Source organism: Tachysurus fulvidraco, chromosome 13 (assembly GCF_022655615.1).
Source record: "Tachysurus fulvidraco isolate hzauxx_2018 chromosome 13, HZAU_PFXX_2.0, whole genome shotgun sequence".
Classification (NCBI taxonomy): Eukaryota; Metazoa; Chordata; class Actinopteri; order Siluriformes; family Bagridae; genus Tachysurus; species Tachysurus fulvidraco.
In genome coordinates, this window is record NC_062530.1 from 10161457 (window position 1) to 10184839 (window position 23383).

Below are 23383 nucleotides of genomic sequence, written 5' to 3' on the forward strand. Positions count from 1 at the left end.
CATTTACATCACAAGACAGGACATCGCAACATAGTAAGACAAACTAGCTAATAAATAAATAATAAGATCTAAGATGGACTCATAAATGACACATAAACGTGAATCTGGAATTTCATAGGAACATAAGGATTTTGTCTCACAATCACAGAGAAAGAAAGTAAAGAAGGCTTCACATTTCTTCCATTTGCGTGTGTGAATATAATATTTACCCAACAAAATCACCATGTTTCTCGGTCCAAAATATGTGGATACAAATTATTCATAAAAAAAAGATATATTGTAGAACTTAAAGAAGAATGTTTTATTTTAATTCATTCATTTTCACTCACAACCAATTACGATCCATCCAAAATTTAGAGGTAAAAAAAAGGCACATTGTCTTAGTTTGAAATATTTTCGGTAAATATCCCCCTAGAAGCATGTACAAGAGACATTTACATCTAGAAGCATGTACATGGACATTTATTTGAACATGGTCTAGTTAATACAGCTGGCCAACATGATCTAGAGTGATGCTTCAATGAGCAAGAACATCTCTATTACTAAATATGATTGTTATCAATACCTTCTGTCCTTGTTTCCCTTTTCGCTTCCTTTTTCAGAGGGAGAAAAACAAAGTGAGGAAACAAAGGGAAGCAAAGAAAGGAAATGAGAAGCACTGACACACACACACACACACACACACACACACACACACACACACACACACACACACACCTCAATAAGGTGTTGGGCCACAATCAGTACTTTAGTTGGTTTGGTTGGCCCAGGCTCAGTTGAGTACTGGAAAAAGATCAGGTGGTTTTTTTTTGGTAATCTTCAGATGTCCACTGCTGGTGAATCTGTGCCCATGATAGCCTTAGATTCCTGTTCTTGGCTGACAAACAATCTATTAAAGTTCCTCTGACCCCTCTAATTAACAAAGCCTTTCCACTCACAAGTCCGTAACTCACTCTATGACATTTTTTTGTTTTTTACACCATTCTGTGTGAACTCTAGAGACTGTCACTGAGTTCACATTCTCCCCCATTGATGTGAACATTAACTGAAGCTTTGGGCCTCTATACGCATGAGTGTATGCATTGTGATGTTGTCATGTGATTAGATAACCGCATATATATCAGATATGTAGGTGTAAATATTGAACTGGATGATGACTTGATATTTACATTGTTAAATATCTAATACTTAATTGGTAGATCATTTTAACTGACTTTTAAAGGATGAAGCTAATGTCTAATGGTATATACAGTATTTAAGTTATATTTAACCAGTGCTCCCACATTTGTGTTAAAGTAAAGTAATGCATTTCCATCTGCTATGTATAGATGGGGGAATCCATCCACTCCTTCATCTTAAGTAAACACTTTTCCCTTCTCTGGAATGTGGTAGATGTGTATACTGGAAACACTGGGTAAGAGCCAGAAATACATCTCTGTAGATGGGATAAAACCACTGAAGGACCATGAACCATAAAAGGATCTAACCATGAATGAAGGAGCTGTAAGGCAGCAACACCTCCCACTGGAGAAATTAGAAAATTGAAATGCAATTTCAAAACACAATTAAATGTGCTTCTGTTAAAACATTTGCCATTTCATCTGAAATCTGATTCCTCATCTAGCAAAATTCACTCAAGTTCACAATTTTATAGTGTGGCTTAAAATCCAGAAAGGTGCTCAACCAAGGGGAAGTGAACAACCCTGTGTGAAAAAGCATGGGACTTTAAGCACTGGTGGGAGGAGGCTTGGTCTTGTATGACATGCTTAAACACGATTGGTTGTTTCTTTATGCCTTCAGAGTGCCATTGACTGTTTTTTTTTCTTTCTTTTATCCTTTTATCCCATTCATACTCCTGTAGGAGTCTTAGCAACTTCAGCACAAGGATAGGAGCCTCAGTATTCCACATCTGATATAATCCTCTTTCAAGGATTAGATACAGAAATGACAAATAACATAATTTAAATCTAATTCTTTTAGTTTCACATCTGTGTAAACATCATCCAGGGTTTGGATGCATCATGGTGCACTGGAGGAATTTGTATATTTGTGCATTTGGATGTGTGTTTTATTTATTCGTCTGTCTTTCGGAAACAAAAAAGCTACCGGTTGGATTAATATCACCTGGAAACTCACATATTCAGAGTAACTCAGACTTTAATTCCACAGCTCTTAAACACACGAGAGGACTGAAACACATGCAGTACAACACCAACAGAACAAGAATACAGATTGATTTAAGTGGGTGAGTGTGTACTTTAATGAAATTCTATTAAAACACATTGCTTTTACCCAGAAATGTGTATTTGTATTGAAATACATTCAGTATATACAGTACATGAGTATTAGATGAGTTAATATTATCTGCTTAATTGAAGAACCAACTTAACAAAAGAAGTCAAATGTACATAATGCTATCTATAATATCATAATCTATCCATCCATCCATCCATCCATCCATCCATCCATCCATCCATGTATACATTTTTGGGAAGTCATAATTACGACATCAGATTTGTTCAAGTCACTTAGTTTTGGAGCAAAATACAGGTGTATCTTTTGTTAATTACAAAAAATACAACATGGCTTTTTGACTGTACTTCACAAAAATGGCTAAACTGAAATGAACTTCTGAGACCAGTAACTAAACATTTTCACCCGTTAACTACAAATGTTGCATCCATTGAATCTATCATGTTTTCTTACTGATGCACCTTTAACTTGGAAGCTCATAGAAAATCCAGTTTCCTGCTTGTAATTCCGAATTTGAACTGTTACTGAATACACACACACACATACACACACACTCAACTGTGTGAACACACCGCATTTCAATACCTCATCCATCTGCTGCTATAACATAAGTGTATATACTGTACAGTATGTTTACAAGGACCATGTTTACAATCCTCTATTTTTGCACATCGTACAGAATGCACACTGGTCAGCTCTATTTTGTTAATATTTGTCTCATCCTGTTTGCTCTAGGTTGCACATGATGTATTGTATGTGTCTAGGACAACTTACTTTAAGTCCTTAGCTCTGTGCTTTATGTAGCACTTTGATGTTCTATGTAGCACCATGGTCCTGGAGAAACGTTATTTCATTACACTGAGTACTGCATCAGCTATATACAGTTGAAATGACAGAAATGACAAAAGCTTCTTCACTTGACTTGACTTGTGTCGTTCATGTGCGTTCACTCGTCTTTTCGGTCTTAAATGAGCGCACCACAATTAAATAATGGAAGCATAGGGGAAGGAGTCACATAGCATTGGTTTGAGGATGTTCTCTCTACATACTGTATGTTGATTCTGTCCAAACTTTTACATGTGGGACAATGGAGCAATCCGAAACAGTTGGGATATCTTATCCTAAAACAGAAGATGCCATCCAGTATGAACAACCTTGATGTTAATAAATGGAACTAACATTACATAAGGCTGTTTTCACTAAATTTTTACATTAATAACTATGGATAAATTGCAATGAATTAGCTAGCTAGCTACAATATATGTGGAGTGTCATTGGCTAAATCTCCCCATGGTATCCTACTTCTAAGTACATGTTACATGTTTATTTTGTTTTTCTGATTTTCTTCATCTTTAAAGCTATTTTTAGTATTTTTATCTGAGTTATCATGACACAAACTTCATGACAAACACCAATGCAGTTAAATTACTTTAAAGAAACAGTTACTGTAAAAAGACTTTTCACACATTTCTGGAGTCCATGCCTGCACCAGTGCATTAATACTAAGAACTTCATGTAAATCTTTCAAAGATTCTATTCAATTTGTTGTCAGTAATATAATTTGTAATAAAATTGTTGTATTTAACTTTAAAGGAATACAAAACAGGAGCCTTTTTATTAGTGGTTTCAGACTCTTGGACCTCATTATATATGGAGTTTTTCAGATGGATGAAACGTTTTCGGATCAAACGTGCTATAGTTTTTTTTTTTATGTGCCAAAAAAAGCACTTGATAGATTTCTCCTTCTATAAAGATAAAAGGCTAAAACTCCCCCACAAAAAAGCCATGAACAAGAGCTAGCTTTTATCTTCCTTTATAACTAACCCTCATTGAGGACCAACCGTCATGAAAGGACAAGTCTCTAAATCAATTTCTGAATCAATCTTTTCACTGAAGCTGTGAATAGAGCTAATAAATGCTAACGCTAATAAAGCTAACACACACTCCAGTTTAGCATTGTACAGACTGCATGTGTAAATAATCATACATCTTTTTGTGTCTCAAAAACACTTAAATATGTGGGTTCTGACTCTGTATAACATTGTTATTTGTAATAAATGTATGACATCAAACAGCTAAAATAAAAAAGTAATAGTGGCCATCTTCCTCAATTCGTGAGCACATAATTTACTATCACTCTTCTCAAGCATCAGATCCAGACAGGAATGTAGCTATAGGTCTATAGGTTTATATTATATTTTTTTAGGGTGTGTGATCATTTATGCATACTGTTAGGTGTTTAAGAACATCTTAGCTAACTGATTTCCTCACTAACACTTACTTGATTTTTGCCTCATTTAAGTGAACCAGGAAGTGTTTGCTTCCCAAGCCTTTAAGGTGACAATAAACTTAGTGCCATACAAATATTTGCACAGCAGCTAAGTAACAATTCAAATCCTTAGACAAAGTATTTATATAGATAGGGTTTATACAAGAGTAGGTAATATGTTAGCCAATTGAAGGCCCTGTTCTAAATGTTTGAACACGCAAAACAAGTTCTTCTAATAAAATGATTAAGCTTAACCATAATTAACCACACATACTGTAATTGAGGTCTTTTTGTGTTAAATGTCCCTCTCTCATCCTTCTTTCTCTCCATCTTTCTTTTAGCTGTCTTTCTCAAAGACATCTGCCAAATTAGCTATGCATACAACCCTGGGGTCAAAGGTAGCACACTATGGCAGAATCACAATAAAACCACAAGACTGTAACCAATTCACAAGTACAAGCTGCTGAAGGTTCTAGTTCATGTATAGCTAGTGGAAGGTTTTACTATTTCACCTTTTTTGAACTATTGAGTTTGTGTTAGCATGTTAATTGCCTTTCTCTCAGAAACCAACTAGACAAACAGAGGGAGGCCAACTTGAGGACTCTTAATCAAATCCTGTTTACTCACTTGGTAAAAAAAAATAGTGTTAAAGTGTAGCTTTTGCCTGAATGGATGGTGGCCCCTCATTCTTATTCATCACTTCTTATTCATCCTTTTAGTTTAACGTTGGGTGAGGGGTCAGTGTGGAGTGTTAATCTCACACTCAGACATGTCTTACAGGAGTGGATGCTTGTACACACATTAATTTGTGGTGATGATTTTTACACGCACCTTTATTTATTTATTTATTTATTTATTTATTTATTTATTTATTTATTTATTTATTAACTGGTGTATATTTCATTGTTTGTCCACTATACAGTTTAGTACAATAAAAGTAAGTCCTTGCCTTATGCAGTGCTATAATTGAACCTCAGTCAATAGTCCTTAGGGTTTCTTGTTATTTATTGATTTATTATTTGATTTTATATATTGGGGGGCACGGTGGCTTAGTGGGTAGCACGTTCGCCTCACACCTCCAGGGTTGGGGTTCGATTCCCGCCTCCGCCTTGTGTGTGCGGAGTTTGCATGTTCTCCCCGTGCCTCGGGGGTTTCCTCCGGGTACTCCGGTTTCCTCCCCTAGTCCAAAGACATGCATGGTAGGTTGATTGGCATCTCTGGAAAATTGTCCGTAGTGTGTGAATGTGTGAGTGAATGTGTGTGTGTGCCCTGCGATGGGTTGGCACTCCGTCCAGGGTGTATCCTGCCTTGATGCCCGATGACGCCTGGGATAGGCACAGGCTCCCCGTGACCCGAGGTAGTTCGGATAAAGCGGTAGAAAATGAATGAATATCAAATCTTTGGTCAATTCTGCTCAATTCTTTATAGCTGCTATAATGTGAGCTGTAGCAGCAAACCTTAACTGAATGATGTAAAAAATAATGAAACACTGGAATCATTGACAACTTGATTTATACTTGAAATGAAGCACATCATAACAGGATTATAGAAAACTAATCTATTTGGTGTTAACAGTTACTCTGAGTATTTGTTTGTCTTTTTCTGCTTTTAATGAATCCCATATTCCCATCTAAAACAATCTAAAATCCTGCCTGCCTACCAATTCTTCCCCCACCCCTTCACACCCTGGGGAACCTACAGTAGTGTCAAAACCCATGTCTGGTGAAGATTCATACAATCCCATTGGAGCCTCTCAAATTGGCAAGTTTTTAAAGTCCCATGCCCTCTTCACCCAAACCTAACAAAAATCACTCCTCAACCTGGGCAATGAACAGCAGCTGTCCTTCAAACCCTCAATCAAGAGCAGGCTAAGAGCCAGTGGGCACATCATAAGCTGCTGCAGCCCACCACATTTCCAGCTGTGTCCCCTTGCTACACATTAAGCTCACCAAGATGGCTTCCAAGGATGACTCAGAGGCCTTCCTGGAGCTGTTTGAGCATGCAACAGCTGTATGGGGATGCCCAGAGGAGGAATGAACTCTGTGACTTCTGCCTTTTCTATGGGGGTAGCCCAGATCGCTAGCCAGCAGCTGCTACCATGGACGCAGTTGGAGTATTCCAGCACAAAGGCCAGTCATCTGAGGAGCAATGTCCAATGCTTCTGGTTGCTGCAAGTCCCAGAGATTGGCCACCCATGTCACCGGTTGTTGGGGTCAGGGGAGTGGTACACAGAACAAATCATCGAGCTGGTGGATCTTGGGATGTTCATCACTTGACTCCTGAAACGTATGCATCCCTGACTAAGCCATGCATCCGGTGGAGAACCTGCCTCCTTTCTGTCCACAACAGGCACTTGTTCATGCCCCTGCCACCACATAATTCCACTCATGGAGTCTCCTTTCCAATAATCTGTCACCACTGTCTGTGGCCCTGGTCTGTGAACTACCTCAAATTTGAATGGCTGAAGTGTTAGATGCCAAAAAGTAATCCATGTGTTGATAACATTCATGCAGTGGAGCCATTGGAGTGGAAGTGATTGAAACAGAGTCTAGAAGTGTGCGCTAGTAGGTAGTATTAGTGGATGAGGATGACCCACTTGCCCAGGCACACACCTTCTCAATCATGCTGTATTTGGTGTCTCTTATTGATAGCTTCCAGCTGATGTACAGCACAGAGGGCTCCTCCCTCTCCTCCATCTGGAACAAAACTGCCCCCAGCCCTCTGTCCAGTGAGTGCATCAGTCTGCAGAACAAAAGGAGAATGCAGTAGTATGCCCCAATATAAAACTGCTTTTATCTGGCAGAATGCCCACTTGGACATCTCTGTTCACTGGATTGGATCTGGCAGTCCATTTTTAGGTAATTCAGTAATCTCAAAAATGATTTACAAACTTTTTCTAATAGCCATCCAGCCTGCCCCTCACCCTATTTTAGACCTTGGGTCTTGGGAAGGATGCAATTGCTGATTTCTTTTTAAAGAAACCAGATACCATACTTCCACCCATTCAGCTGCATTCTTCTGTGGGTTTGTGGTGAGACCTGTTTACTGAAAGTGTGCATAAAAGCACAGACTATGCCCCTGTCCATTAATATGGAATATGTGTAATACCCCCACTGTGTAATACCCCCACTTCTGTCTGCATACTGTGTTTATAATGTTCACAGTGTTTACAGTTTATAATTATTTTACTAAATAAATACATTTATAATTGTACTTGTTATTTAGCTGTACTCATCTATACCTGGCACTGTGCATCCTTTACCTGTTAGCTACATTATTCTTATAGCTCCAATGCAATAACTTCAAACACCAAACCTTAACATCTTTACTACAGCAGCTTTACCACATTTGTTAATGGGTTACCTTCTGGTTATTTCACTAAAGTGTTGCTTTAGTTAGACACAGAGTCAAAAAATAATATACAGAACCTCAATCTCATTCTGATATGTCAGAACCTAATAAATATACAGGAGAAAATGCAGTACAAGTAAATAATACAATATAAAAAATATTTCCATCAGAAACAGCTAAAAATCCAATGAAAATCTTACAATCAATCTATTTTTCCGCAGGCCGAACGTGTGTGGAACGAGATGCTGCTCTGGCTGGATTGTTCATCCCAAGACTAAAAAATGCACAAAACGTGAGTGATTAAGATTAAATGTATTGCCATCCTGACATTTTGTTTCCGTTATTAAATTCTTTTCTCTACTACATCACCTAACTTACTGCCCATTTTACTGACTGTCTGTTTTCTCAGACTCTGTTGGAAGTATGTAAACCTTTCAAACCATTTAATAAAATATCCTCCAAGCTAAATTTAAGAACCAAAACACTTAACAATGCATGTGTAAATTCAATTGGTTAAAAACTTACCAGATATAATAATTTCCTGTGACACTGTGTGAGGTTTTGCATATGAAATATGAAGTGTGCAAGTGAGTGTTTTATCTGTATTTTGATGTTTATATTACAAAACTGTACAGAAAAAAAAAGATTAAAAAAATTCAATAAAATAATGCTAAGCTCATTGGAATACATACTGCCTTAAAGTGGTAAATACATACGCAAAGGCAATGGAAAAAGTGTCAACAAAAAGAGCAACTAGGGTATTTATATGAATCTAACAAGCTTCTCTGTCTGTCTGTCTGTCTATGCAGCAAAGTGTTCTGCTCGTTGTTATAACAGATCTGGGTGCAGAAAGCGAAGCACGTGCCCGTGCCATTTAGGTTTTCGGCATTGTAAAGACAACCAAACCATCTCTTCATCTGAAATTACACCCACACCTGTAGCTGTACCAGAAGCCACACCCACATACAGAACCACACCCTCAGTGCCACTCACACCAGCCACAACAGACTCAAAATCCATAGAGAAATATTCTGTACGCTGGAAGCCTCTAAGGTAAGAGACTATACCTTTTATTTTTATGGATGATATATATTATATAAATACCCATTCCAGGGTGTCCCCTGTTTTGTGTGCCGGGCTGAACTGGAAAGACTGGGGGGAAAATAATAAAAATGGATGGATGAATGGATGGACAGTTGGATGGATGGATAGTAGTAAATGTAGTAAAAATGAATGAATGAATGAATGAATATTATGATAGCAGTAAATTTCAAAATATCCACCTTGGGGAAATAGGTTTGACAAGGTTATTTTTATTTTAGCTGTCCACAAAGTGTATATGAGTTGAAGAATGTTTCTGTGATGTTTCATACAAGCACCGGCTCACAATAACAGTTCAAATAGAAATAATGTTTGTAAAAGATACCGAATATCTCAATATATTTGATCATTCCTTTCTTATAAAAATGACTTAATTCACCTTGCAGTCAGTTTAATTATACCTGTGTTACCAAGTACTTGTCTATAGGAGGCACTCTTATTCTCTATATTCTGTATTCTCTCTCTCTCTCTCTCTCTCTCTCTCTCTCTCTCTCTCTCTCTCTCTCTCTCTCTCTCTCCCCCACCCCCACTGTTTGTGTGTATGTAACCTATATAACTTTGTATTAAACTATGTACCATGTTTGGAGATACATTTGAGCTTCAATGTCAAATCCAAATCGGAAGTCTCACATTTACAGTAATATTTAAAAAGAATGTTTTGCTCCATCTTCCCTTTTATTGGTTCTTCTTCTTCTTCATCTTCTTCATCATCATCATCATCATCATCTTCTTCTTCTTCTTCTTCATCTTCTTCTTCTTATTATTATTATAATACAACCTATATGTCTGTGTGAATTAACATGAGTTAGTAAGGTAGCGTTACTGTAGCCTCCTTCTTCTTCTTCTACTTTTGGCTTTTCCCGGTAGGGGTCACCACAGCGAATCATCTGTTTCCACCCAACTCTATCCTCATCCTCCTCTACTCTTGCACCAATTACCTTCATGTCCTCTTTCAACACATCCATATATCTCCTCTTTGGCTTTCCTCTTGACCACTTACCTTGTAGCTCCATCTCCAACATCCTTCTACCAATATAACCATCTCCCTCCTCTGTACATGTCCAAACCATCTCAATCCAGCCTCTCTGACCTTGTCCACAAAACAGCCAACCTGAGCTGTCTCTCTGATGTGCTCACTCCTAAAGAAATCCTCAACATCATCACTGCTACCTCCATCTCTGCCTCATGTCTGTTCCTCACCACTACAGTTTCTAACCTATACAGCATAGATGGTCTAGGAAGGTAGTTTTAGTGTCTGAATAAAATATATACCCCATCATTTTTCAGGAAAGTAGATCAGCTTTTTCATCTCATTCGTCTATATGCATATAGAGCTAGGGTAGGAAAGTGTTCATAACTTATATGAAGATTAATCAAAAATTTTTAAAAAGAAAGGCATTTTATACATCAACTTTCTTTTATTTTACTCTCTAGTGATATTTGAGTTGGAAAATTGTTTTCATCCAAATTTTAAAATGGTGAAATGTTTTTCCCAAATTATTAGCCATAAAATTAGCTTTCTGCTGAATATTTTGTTCAAGTTCTCTTTATTGTCAACTCTTTCACATGTACAATATATACACAAAAAATAATTGAAAATGTATTTCTCTCAGTCCCAAGGTGCAAAATATTAGCAATGAAATTTAAATAAAGTGCAAGGCATATGTAGATACAGTGAAGAATAAGCAGACCAATGCTGCACAAAGTGACTGGTGCATGTTTTTCGTATGTTAGTGGGGGGGGGGGGGGACCTTGGGGATGTGGGATCTGAAGGGGAGTGTTGGGTTCATAGATCTGTGGAGCCTGTGGCAGAAAAGAGAAGTGGAGGCAAGTTTGAGAGTGAGTTCAGCTTCCTGACAGCCTGATGAATGAATCTGTCCTTCAATCTGTCGGTCCTGGCCCGGAGACTCCTCCCTGATGGCAGCAGACTGAAGAAGCTGTGGAATGGGTGGGTGGGATCACCCGCAATGCAGAGGGCTTTTCGGGTGAGACGGGTCTCGTAAATGTCCTGGAGGGAGGGGAGAGAGACTCCAATAATCCTCTCAGCTGCTTTCACTATGCGCTGTAGTGGCATGTAGTGAGATGGAAAAAAATGCATCATTAAAGATTTCAAGCCAAATACACACATGATGGTAACAATTCTGAAGCTATGTTTTGTAGATGTATCTTTTACAGAAATTAAGAAATCTGAAGGATAGCTTCCAGCCCGACAAAATAATAGCATTAATAAGATCTACAAAAGAACATAACCATTTTATGTGTAAACATAACAAAACATCCCCATAATTATTCCCATAATAAACATTCTCATAGAGTGTAGGAGCCTGGTCTGGTCTGCTGCTGTTTCAGGTAAGCCAGGCACTTCCATGACTAATGCCACGTAATGAAGTTGTGGTTACTAGCTTAGATCTTTGACACACAACAGCCCACCCCTGAACAAGCTGGGAATGTTTACTGATTAGTGCTGATTAACATACTGATTAGTGTCCAAGGGGGTACATACCACACTTTGGTGGATTCAGGCTGCAATTTGACCTCGATTTACCAAAGTCTGGGTCCGTGTGATGCTTTGCAGCATGCAGGGTGAAGTTAAAATGTCTCCTTTTTATCCCTGCTCACTAGCTCACTGCATCAGAGATCAGTCATTAATGCAATTTAGCACAGGTGTGTGATTCTTACCACTCACTTCCCTTGTCTCCATTCACAAACCTGCATTTGACCACACCCCCTCTTCCACAGTGTCAAAGCCAGTTTAAAAATTTGAAGGTGGAATTAGGTAGGCTTCTACAACAGGATTAGGTCAATGTCTTGAAATCCACCTGGAGCTATTTCATGAAACAGAAGTTGATGCATTCGGATTGATCCTCACAGTCTCCATGACATCATATGAAATATGCATGTAGATCTTAAACATGCTGCACATGCAAGATAGCTTTAAAATTAGAAGTGTTGTGCATGAAAGAGTGGGTAAACATTTCTTAAACAAGAGTAGAAAGTCCAAGCTGGATACAAAAATTAGTTGCAATATCTGCCAAAGTGGTTATTAGTTCTGACATTGTGCGGTATTGCGTATGCCACAATTACAGTTCTTGGTCATTTTTTTTTCATTCAAGTATAAAATAGGCATGCATTCATTTGTTAATTAATTAAATAATTTCTTGTTTTCAATAATATATACATACAATAACATACAGCATAAATTTCTTTCTTTACACAAAAAGTCAAACAAAAGTCTTTACTGTGTATCACACGGATGTTGTGTTGAGTGAAGCCTGGTGTATTTGAGTGTGTTAATAAGGAAGGAAAGTCTTTACAAAATGGAAATAAATTTTGACAATGAACCACCAAAAAGGGTCAAACAAGAACAAAATAAACAAAAGAAATTTCCACTTCCTACTTTCTCACAAGATTATTTTTGATAATAATATGAACAAAAATGCATGCCACAATTCTGAAGGCCACATTAAGTGATGTGTTATGGTACTTTAATACTATGAGGCATTTTGAAATATAATTTTATTAAAACTATTCTGTTCATATACTACATAGGAGACATTTGACATTATTAATCATGTATCATTAGTAAGCAATGGGAAACAAGCTATACATAATTTACTCTGATTCACTGTCTAACACATTTAAGCATCTTTGTATTTCTATAAACAGGTTTGTACTTTTACATAAAATTATAAACAAATTAGAAACAAATAATAATTTTCCAGTTCTTAATGTCCAATACCTAATAAAATATTAAACAAATTTGGTGTATTTATACTCCGTCCAGGGTGTATCCTGCCTTGATGCCCAATGACGCCTGAGATAGGCACAGGCTCCCCTGTGACCCGAGATAGTTTGGATAAGCGGTAGAAAATGAATGAATGAATGAATGAATGAATGAATGAATGAATGAATGAATGAATGAATGGATGGATGGATGGAATATTTATGCAATATACCTTTTATCCTTTGTGCAGTATACCATTGTACATCCTTTTATTTTCCTCCTTATTTTTGTGTATTGTTTACTTTGGCTATATGCATGCATGGCATAGCAACTTTTATTTTGCTGGACATTTCTAAGACACTTATTCATGTAAATATTCACTTCATTAAATAAGCCACATCATTAAATAAAACAAACATGAACACACACAGATATACCTTCAACCACCAATTAAGATTAAAATTCCATAAATCCATACCAAATATTATCTCCAACAAATAAAAACATTCTGCATAAACATGAACAAACATCTTCCAACTAAAAGTTCAAACATCAATATGAAACTCAGAAACACCAACACCTGTCAGCAGACACCTTCAAACACCAACACCTGTCAGCAGACACCTTCAAACACCAACAACTGTCAGCAGACACCTGCAAACGAAAACATGCACAAACAAGAACAAACACCAACATGCTCATAATCCATCAAACAGCAACATTCCCCAATGAACCCCATCAAACCACAACATGCTCCAACAAACTCCAACCTTATCCTTATCTTATTTGAATGCTTTAATTATTTCAACTAATATTTCTCTTTATTAGCTTAATTTTCTCTAGTTGAAGAGTTTATTTCTAGAAAGAAGATTATATAACTTTTCTGTTTCTTGAAAACGACATCCTCAAAAACTATTTAAATAATTGTGGTACCTAGAATAAGTATATTTATATATATATTATTTATATATATATTTTATTATATTATTTATATATATTATATATATATTTATATATATATTATTTATATATATATTTTATTATATTATTTATATATATTATATATATATTTATATATATATATTACCAGGTCAGAGTAGAGAAGATGGGACAAAGCAAAGAAAAAAAAGAATAAATAATTGGTGGTTAATAAAAAAGTGCTCATCCTTATACATTTGGAATCTGAGAATCTGGTTGTGTTTGTAATGTGTAATGACTGATTGCTTGTGTCAGATTTGTGGCCTGTGCAATGTTTACAGATTTTTTCTCTCTGGTCATTTAGCCTCTTGGTGTTGGAATTGTGTTTTGTTTAGATGGAAATGGTCTTTGTAGCCTTATAGCGGAGTTTCTTCCTGTACTTCTGCATTGCTGCATGTGTAGATACATTAAGACGCTTTATGCTTAAGAAAGCATTTATAATTTCTGTCCTGGCACTAGGGTGGATGGATTATTTTATTTTATATTAGAGTTGGATAGAGTTCATTTTGTTCATTTTTGGTGAGGCTCAGTGAAAATCCAGATGTGCTGCAGGGGTGTATGTTGGGTCTAAGCCAAAAGTCTTATGTCATGCTCACATTAACGAGGGGCCACCCTCAAAACATGTCCTGTGTCTCCGTGATCCACCTTTCTGTGTGTTTACTACAGTAAATTGTGTAATGCAATTATGCCTGTTCTGTTTTAAATTTGCCCATAAATGACATCAGCATATTTTTAAACCTGAGACTTGAATGAAAAATATTTATTTATTTTTTGTACAGTGTACTTGGACTGAAGAGCTTTAGACCTGATGTCATGTTCCTTCTCATGAGTTTACCTTGCCATGCCTCTAGTTACTCTCTGAGCAATGCAGCAGGTTAACAACGTTTGGCGTTATTCACCAAAAAATGACGTAATAGCATTATGTCCATCTCTGTCCATGTATGTATACAGCTGGGATGGAAACCAGTTCACAATGTATCTGAAGTAATAGTCTAAATTACTCAGTAAGAATTACTTTTTTTTTAGTATTATTACTAAAGTATTTTTTTTCTATTACTACATTGCTTAGAATACATTATACATCTGCGTTAAACTTTGTGAGTGTTCAAAATAGAGTTTTCATCCAAATAGAGTGTTAGAGATGTTTTTACACAGTCATGAACAAACTAGAGCACACACACACACACACACACACACACACACACACACACACACACACACACACACACACACACACACACACACACACTCTCTATACTGTTACTTTATAATGATGCAAGGCTTACACCAATTATTTTATTATACTTATACTAACTGAATATACTGTAAATAAATTCTTCAGATGTAAAACATGATGTGTTGCTGAACAAATACTAATAAGAAGATGCTTGTGTTTGGTTGTTTTTACTTCAATTCAGGTGAGCAGTCAGATATGAATCTTGTAGGTGCAAGCAAGTGGCCAGATATTTAGCTTGCACTACATTGAAAGTCTACATTTATTGTGAACATGTGAAAATTTTCAGTGATACTGTTCATCCTTAGTAACTGCCTGAGTAGCTCGGGATACTTGTTTGCTTTTATTTTGGATATAGAACTAGAAAAAAGGCCACACCCACTTGAATTTAAATCTAAATACAAATAGAGATACAAAATACAAACACGTTTTACATTTTTCCATTCAGCTTGTGGTCTTCTTTACTACATACTTCTAATGTACAATACCTGGCAATGCCATACACTCATTCTGAAATTGTGTGTGTGTTTGTGTGTGTGTGTGTGTGTGTGTGTGTGTGTGTGTGTGTGTGTGTGTGTGTGTGTGTGTGTGTGTGTGTGTGTGTGTGACTAACTGACTGACTCTCTTCCAGTCTAAAAGAGGCCCAGGTGATGCTGATAAGAAAAGCTTTAATCAGAGCAGTAGGAGGGAATAAAATTGCTAACATCCTGCTAAAACACATTGACGCAGAGAGAAACAGATTACAGTCCTGCAACTCCACTGAAGAAAAGACCAGCACAAAGACCTTTTACACCCAACACGGCCAGTATACGCTCATATACACTCCAGGTCAGTGTATATTCCTCAACATCACAAACGATCAACAAACATATCACCACATGGCATTCCACAGCCCCATCATGCATATTCACTTCAACAAACCAACAGCATTATTCTGAAAAGACAAGCAGACGCTTCCAATAAACATTTTCAAAACACCAACACCATCTGAAGTATACACTGTATTCACCAACACTAGCAATGTATTTGCGTCCTCCAGAAGCAATATACTGTACACCATCTTTGTGCATTTTTCTATTAAAGATCTTCACAGTTAACATATTGTTAGTTGAAACTTTTTTTTAACTAACATTCTACATCAAATGCCCATATTTTTTATAAATTCTTCACCAAATATATTACCATTCAAGCATTCTTGCTCTTTATAGATTCATTTACTTTTGGGTATGTACATTGCTATTTATTTTAAGATCATATTAACGAATAATCAATTCATAATCGTACCCTAGTCATTACATATAATGGATATAAACCATATATAATTAAAATACTATACATTCTATAAAGTCTGGATTAATTACAACAAATTACAACATGTACAATACCACTGGAACCCAAACTGACACTTTTCAAAGAATAAAACTAAAATACATATAATATATAAAAGACATAATAGTACGTTGATGCACATATTGATTTTATTACACCACTCAGTCTTTTTGGGTAAGACTGAATGGTGTAACAAGGGCTTTTCAATTTTCTTTTGGATTCAGGTCTGTTCGCTGGCTGGGCCATTGCAAAATCTTAATCTATTTTTAAAAAGCAATTCTTTTGTTGATTTGGATCTGTGCTTTGGGTTATTGTCATTCTATAATGTGAAATTCCATTTCATTTTCAGCTTACTAGCACCCACCTGAAGGTTGTGCACTAAAATTGACTGTTCATGATTCCTTCCAATTGAATAAAAGCCCCAGTCCTAAAGCACGATGCTGCCAACACCATGCTTCACCATGGGCGTTCTGTCTTGCTTTTGTCCCAAGCATATCTTTTGAATTCTAGAATTATTTTACGTTTGGGAAATAGCCTTATAGTGACGTGACATACGGCTAAGTACGGTGACCCATACTTAGAATTCGTTCTCTGCATTTAACCCATACATTTAAGTGCACACACACAGCAGTGAACACACACACCGTGAACACACACCCGGAGCAGTGGGCAGCCATTTATGCTGCGGCACCCGGGGAGCAGTTGGAGGGGATTTGGTGCCTTGCTCAAGGCACCTCAGTCGTGGCTGGCCCGAGACTCGAAACCACAACCTTCGGGTTACGGGTCAGACTCTAACCATTAGGCCATGACTTTTACCACATTTTCAGGGCTGATTTAATTGGGCTTGGATGTTTAAAAATGGTTTAAATGTAGCCACCCTAAACCATGCCCCAGACATGCGATGAATATGAAAGATTGTTGTCACATGCAGAGAGTAATCAATAATTGTCAGATATTCTTGCAGCTTATTCAAAATGTTGCTATAAGTCTCTTGGCAACTTTACTGGAAAGTTTTGATCTTTGTATATTTTGGACGGATGTCCTGTTCTTGGTGATGTGGTGCTCCATCTATCTTGGGGATGTGGAAACTTAGTGATTGAAGTGTTGGACTACTGATCAGATGGTTGTGAGTTTAAATCCCAGGTCCAATAATCTGCCACTGCTGGGCCGGTGAGCAAGGCCCTTTACCCTCAATTGCTCAGTTGTATAAAAATCAGAGAAAATGTAAGTCACTCTGTTTAAGGGCATCTGTCAAATGCAAATGAAATATAATGCCTTGGAAGTTGTTTTGCAGCCATCACCTGAGCAATACCTCTGAACAGTGAGATTCTGTTGATGTTTTGTAAGGTCTTTGTAGATCAAGGCTCTTGCAGTAGAATGTAACCAAAAATATGTCAAAATTAGAGTAACTTCAGTTGAAGACAGTGGACTAACTAGTATTTCATATGAGCTTGATGATTCGTTATGTCAAGTTTTCTTTTTTCATTATAGGCTGTATTTTTTCTATTAAAGGTGTAAATGTTCTGATATCTTTCTTTCATTATTTTACATTATGAAAACCTGTTGTTTTTACTGAGCTGTGCAGAATTTTATAACCATTGTACCATAAAGCTAACACAGAGAGAAGTCAGGCATTTATGCTGTTTAACCTCATCCATTAAAGTTTTGTTTTCATAATAACACGTGACTGTAGCTGATTTGATAAATGCCCACATACCTAAGCTTGGATATCAGTGCAGAACATGGCACTTTCCAAACAAAGCCAGTATTGCTTGGAACAGATTGTGTTAATAATTTGGCACACTTCCTGCTTGTATGAAAACTTCTGGAACGAGATAAGCTTATCGCCGGGTACATTTTTGTACTTGTGTTTACTCAGATAGCATTGTAGGGGATTCCTGCAATTGTTTGCATTGGCCCAGGGGTGGAGGTGCAGTAATGACTTTGGATGAGATGAATGTGGTTTGCTAATGTGCTAGTCTCTTTGATAAGTTTTTTTGTGTTAGTTTAATGCAGAATGTAATAATAATAATAATAATAATAATAATAATAATAATAATAATTATTATTATTATTATTATTATTATTATTATTATTATTATTATTATTATAATAATAATAATAATAATAATAATAATTATTATTATTATTATTATTATTATTATTATAATAATTATAATAATAATTTTAATTATTATTATTATTATTATTATTATTATTATTATTATTATTATTATTATTATTATTATTATTATTATTATTATGACATAATAGCATGCCAAAGAGGTGCTCTGTGGAAGACACTGGGTAGGCTTTCAGAGTGAAGGTAGTAGCGTACTTGATATGGAGATGACTGTGTGTGTTGCATGAATATGCAACCTTCTTTCTCAAGCTTACATGCCTGCATACACTTTGTGGTTTTGTATTGGCTGTCACATATTTTCGGTGGTATTAAAGTGTCAGGATTTTCAATGTAAAGTGCTGACTTCATACTCTACTGGCTATTTGTTGTGAGTAAAAGCTAGAACATAATGCTAGGGAAATGAAAATAACAGTTCTTATCCAGTATATTGTTGTTGACGATCAGCATCTACCCGACTTTGAAAAGGGATTTCTAAGCAATGACAAAAAAGAACAAACTTCAATTAGGAATCAGTGACCCACTGCAGGGTTACTATATAGTAGCTATACGATATATACAGTAATAAATATGAAGTGAACACACTTGAACAACATAGGAACACAGATACGTCAAACATTCTATGTATGAATTCATATTGACCAATATGAATGTGACATATTTTGCAGATGGTAAAATTTAAGTGGTAATGTATTTATTTATTTATTTGTTTGTTTGTTTGTTTGTTTGTTTGTTTGTTTGTTTAACAAACATACAGTACATCACATTGTAAACACCACCCATGAACTTGTGCTACACTTTCAGTACATTAACAAGTGTGCATTTATCCCAGCCACTGTGTAAGCCAGTGGAAAAAAGAAAGAGCGAAATAAAAATGTTTAGCGGTGCTCCTGATTAATATTAAATACTTCTTCACACTCTATACATTGTACAAATACCTAATTTTATTTCATGAAATGTCAATTCATTTCACTTTTTACTTTCCACATAATTGAAATCCAATGAAAGTTGAAGGAAGCAGTATTAATGGAAATAATGAATGATGAACGATGGAGAGGGCCATTACTTTTTTCTTTCTGCTGCCAGGAACACAGCTGAGAGACATACTGTACAGAATTGAGAAATTGGCCCACTGTTACAGGTAGTGTCTTGCATTTTATTGGAATATAAATTCCAAAACAAACTTTTTAAAGTTTCAACACTCTTCGAGTTAAACAATCCTGATGAGAATGAAGTGAATATTACACCACTAACATCACCATTCTTCTTTACGTTTCCAAAATCCAGTCCCTTTTTAATGAACGCTTTTATTTCATCTTGTTACGCTCAGCTTAAATGAGCCTTACCATCATCTCTGTAATAAAATATGTTTTTTTATGCTCATTAGTAAACCAGAGCCAGACACATAAAGTTTATGTTGGACAATTCATTTTTACCATTGTTCCACATTAAGAAAGACAGGGTTTAAATCAGGTAATGTGCAAAGCTTTGGAGAGATTTTGGTGCTGTAGTCAAGTATGGTTCTAGTAAATGACTCTGTTCTTCAATGGTGCCTGTGAGTGAGCATAAACACTGCCAAAAGCTACAGAAACCTAGGAACAAAGATACTTGAAGGATCTGAAGATTGTTATCTTTTTAGAAAATGCTAAATATAACTTCAAGAAAGACAGGCAGACAGACAGACAGACGGACGGACAGACAGACAGACAGACAGACAGACAGACAGACAGACAGACAGACAGATAGATAGATAGATAGATAGATAGATAGATAGATAGATAGATAGATAGATAGATAGATAGATAGATAGATAGATAGATAGATAGATAGATAGATAGATAGATAGATAGATACTGTAGATAGAGTGAAAACTAGGCATAATCAAATATTTAATCTGTTTCTATTGACTATAAAACACTAGGTTATTATTTACACATTAGATAAGCCTTTGCAATGATGAAATGAAATTTCAGCCCCCAGAACATTCTTGAAGATAAGAACAGCCTTTACTTATTCTTCTCTGATCTGCCCAAAAAAAAGCCCTGTACAAATATTTAGTGACAAATAGACTAATACCAAGATACTTCTAATGCAAAAAGATGAATGTCACTGCATATTCCATGGATAAAGATCCACTCAGTCTGGCCTTTTTGTGCCACTGCTCCTTTGCCAAATGAGGATGCTTGTGTGACACAATGTTGATTCTGGCGATGATTATGTTCAAACTGTGTCTTTGCACTCTGATCTTGTTACCAAAAAAATTGCATAATGTAAGACCTTTATACTTTTTTTTTACCCTGGTTGGATTTAATCAGATATGTGATGCTTATTTTTTGCTCTCTTAAGTAGTGAGACTTATTTTACTGGTTGTCTTTTGTGAGTTTTGTGATTATTTTTTGACCAAACCCTTAGAAAGATGGATTTTGGGGATTTATGTATACAGTATATATAATTTCACATAAACCAATAAGTGTAGCTACACGTTAGGGGTAACTAATAAAGCATCTACTAAGTGTATAGTAAATAGGGGCATAACGGTGGCCTAGATATAGCTAGGGAAAAAATAACAGGAGCATAATTACCAAAATCTGTAAAAAAATGTTATATACAGATTTTGCCAAGTTAAATTTTTTTCATGATATTCCTATTTATGATGGGATTTAGGCCTCTTTTGTGTACATATGAGGGCTTGTGTAAGTAGAGAACTGCATTAGTATTTGAAAAAATAAACCCAGACATGTGACATCACTAAATCAACAACCAGGAACTCAACCCCGTCTCCTCCAACTATACTGCAATCCAGTGTTCTCAAATACATCTAGATATTACACCCTAAACCGCCCCACTTCACACACTTCACACCATCAATTCATATTTCCTTTTAAGGACTAAACATTTCCAACACATTTTCAGTCACTTTTAAAAAAAAAAAATCAAACACACCACAGTTCTTTATTAGACACCTTTATCCACCACAATCAGTACCAAAATCTTCCATTTAAGCACCATTACTTCCCATCAGGCACCCCATTATCTATTAAACACACCGATACTTTACCATATACCAAAATTATCCATTAAAACTATTACTACCCATCAGGTATCAACATTCTCCATCAAATGTTATTTCTTAGCAGACACCAACATTATCAGTCAAACCCACCAACACTCCTTTCAGGTAAGATCAGTCTCCTTTACAAACCATAACTTCTCATCATTCACAAATAATCTCCATCACTCACTCTCACTCACTCATTTTCTACCGCTTATCCAAACTACCTCGGGTCACGGGGAGCCTCAGGCTTCATCGGGCATCAAGGCAGGATACACCCTGGACAGAGTGCCAACCCATCGCAGGGCACACACACTCTCATTCACTCACACACTCACACACTACGGACAATTTTCCAGAGATGCCAATCAACCTACCATGCATGTCTTTGGACCGGGGGAGGAAACCGGAGTACCCGGAGGAAACCCCCGAGGCACGGGGAGGACATGCAAACTCCGTGCACACAAGGCGGAGGTGGGAATCGAACCCCCATCCCTGGAGGTGTGAAGTGAACGTGCTAATCACTAAGCCACCGTACCCCCCCCATAATCTCCATCAAACCTACAAATTCATATCAGTCCATTTTCAGCCAACATTCTATATAAAACACCACTACCATAATTACAATTAGACACCAACATTCTCCATCAAACACGAAACACATGTGACGTACATAATTATTCACCATTAATCACCATTAATTCCTATTAGACATTAACATTCTCCAGGCAAGACACCAATGGTTTTGAATAAATGGCATAATACTTCAGCGTTCAATATTACAAACCAGTAATTATAAGTATTATTTCACCAAAAATGCAATTTTCCATCAAATAAACCAATAAACCAACTTTCTAAATACTATTCACTAAGCTTTGGACCTGCCCATATGTCCTTATGTGTCCCTTGGAATTTAGAGTTACTGCTGCACCACAGGGGCCAAATGGTTGATAGATCATCCACATAAATGGAGACAGAGCTGAATCCTCCCTGCAGTCGCACTCCAGATTTATTGTTCCATCAGATTTGGCAGTGCTGGGACTCACAGGTGTAAGAGATAAATAAGTACCCATAGAATCTCCTACTTTAAGATGCTAAGCTTGGCAATTAATAAGGAAAAATTAAAAAGCCTGAGAAGTCTCAGACAGAAATGCAGATTTCATGTGGATTTCTTTTGTAGGTTATAATTTGCTTTATTTGGGTTGGAGCAATTCAAGCATCATTATGCAAAATGACTAGACAGGAAGTGATAGAATGATCTATTATTATGAGTACAGCCACATGATTAGGATAACAAGAGGATAACTCACTAAATGGCCTAAAATTTGATAACACTTGATTATCTACTGTATACAGTATATGGTTCTTCCCCAAACTGTTGCCACATCCTTGGAAACTCAGAAGAGCTTCGGGGTTTGCCCTAAATATGTTCTAGCAGAACAATTTGGTTTATAAAAAATAGGATTTGCTAAGTGGTGGTGTGGAAGAGCTTGCACAAAACCTCAACTTTCCTGCACACCTTTTTGGATAAATCAGAATGCCAAATGCACCCCAAATCTTCTCACCTGATATCAGCCGCTGACTGAACTAATTTTCTTGTGGCCAAATGGCCAAATCCCCACAGCCACAGTCCAAAATTCAGTATAAAATCTTGTCTATGGTTTTGGAATGGGATGTTCAACAAGCACATGTGGGTATGGTGGTTAGGGAATATTTGGTCCTATACAGTGTATAGTGAATCTAAAGCAAGTCAGAATGGCTGAATGGGTGAGATGTCTAGATGCCTAGAGTAAGTTAGCTAGTTAGTCTTGTTTGGCAAATAAATGCATCACCCAGCTGATTAGCCACTTATTTAAGATACGGCAGGCAGCTCATATTGTGCTCTGGTTTTAAATATTAGACCCTGATGAAGTATCCCGATGACTCACACCATACAACAACACTGCTTTTTA

At 36.6% G+C, this 23383-nt stretch overlaps 1 protein-coding gene and 1 long non-coding RNA gene across 2 annotated transcripts; one reads left to right on the top strand and one right to left on the bottom strand.

Annotated features, from left to right (window-relative positions):
* Positions 1-1869: 1869 nt before the first annotated feature.
* LOC113638816 lies at positions 1870-15987 on the top strand. Its single transcript, XM_027140286.2, has 4 exons — positions 1870-2245; positions 8095-8165; positions 8683-8926; positions 15542-15987. Exons 1-4 carry the CDS (start codon positions 2022-2024, stop codon positions 15846-15848), a joined length of 846 nt encoding a protein of 281 aa, XP_026996087.2. The 5' UTR covers positions 1870-2021; the 3' UTR covers positions 15849-15987.
* Positions 6194-8702, bottom strand: LOC125146201. The gene is made up of 3 exons (XR_007144695.1): positions 8399-8702; positions 8074-8147; positions 6194-7264 (listed from the first exon to the last, which is right to left on the bottom strand). It is a non-coding gene; the product is annotated as an uncharacterized LOC125146201 (long non-coding RNA).
* Positions 15988-23383: the final 7396 nt, after the last annotated feature.

Coding starts and splice junctions, on each gene's coding strand:
- LOC113638816 (XM_027140286.2), top strand. CDS start 2,022: ATGGTGCACTGGAGGAATTTGTATATTTGTGCATTTGGATGTGTGTTT. Junction 2,246..8,094: donor ATACAGATTGATTTAAGTGG/GTGAGTGTGTAC, acceptor ATTTTTCCGCAG/GCCGAACGTGTGTGGAACGA. Junction 8,927..15,541: donor GTACGCTGGAAGCCTCTAAG/GTAAGAGACTAT, acceptor ACTCTCTTCCAG/TCTAAAAGAGGCCCAGGTGA.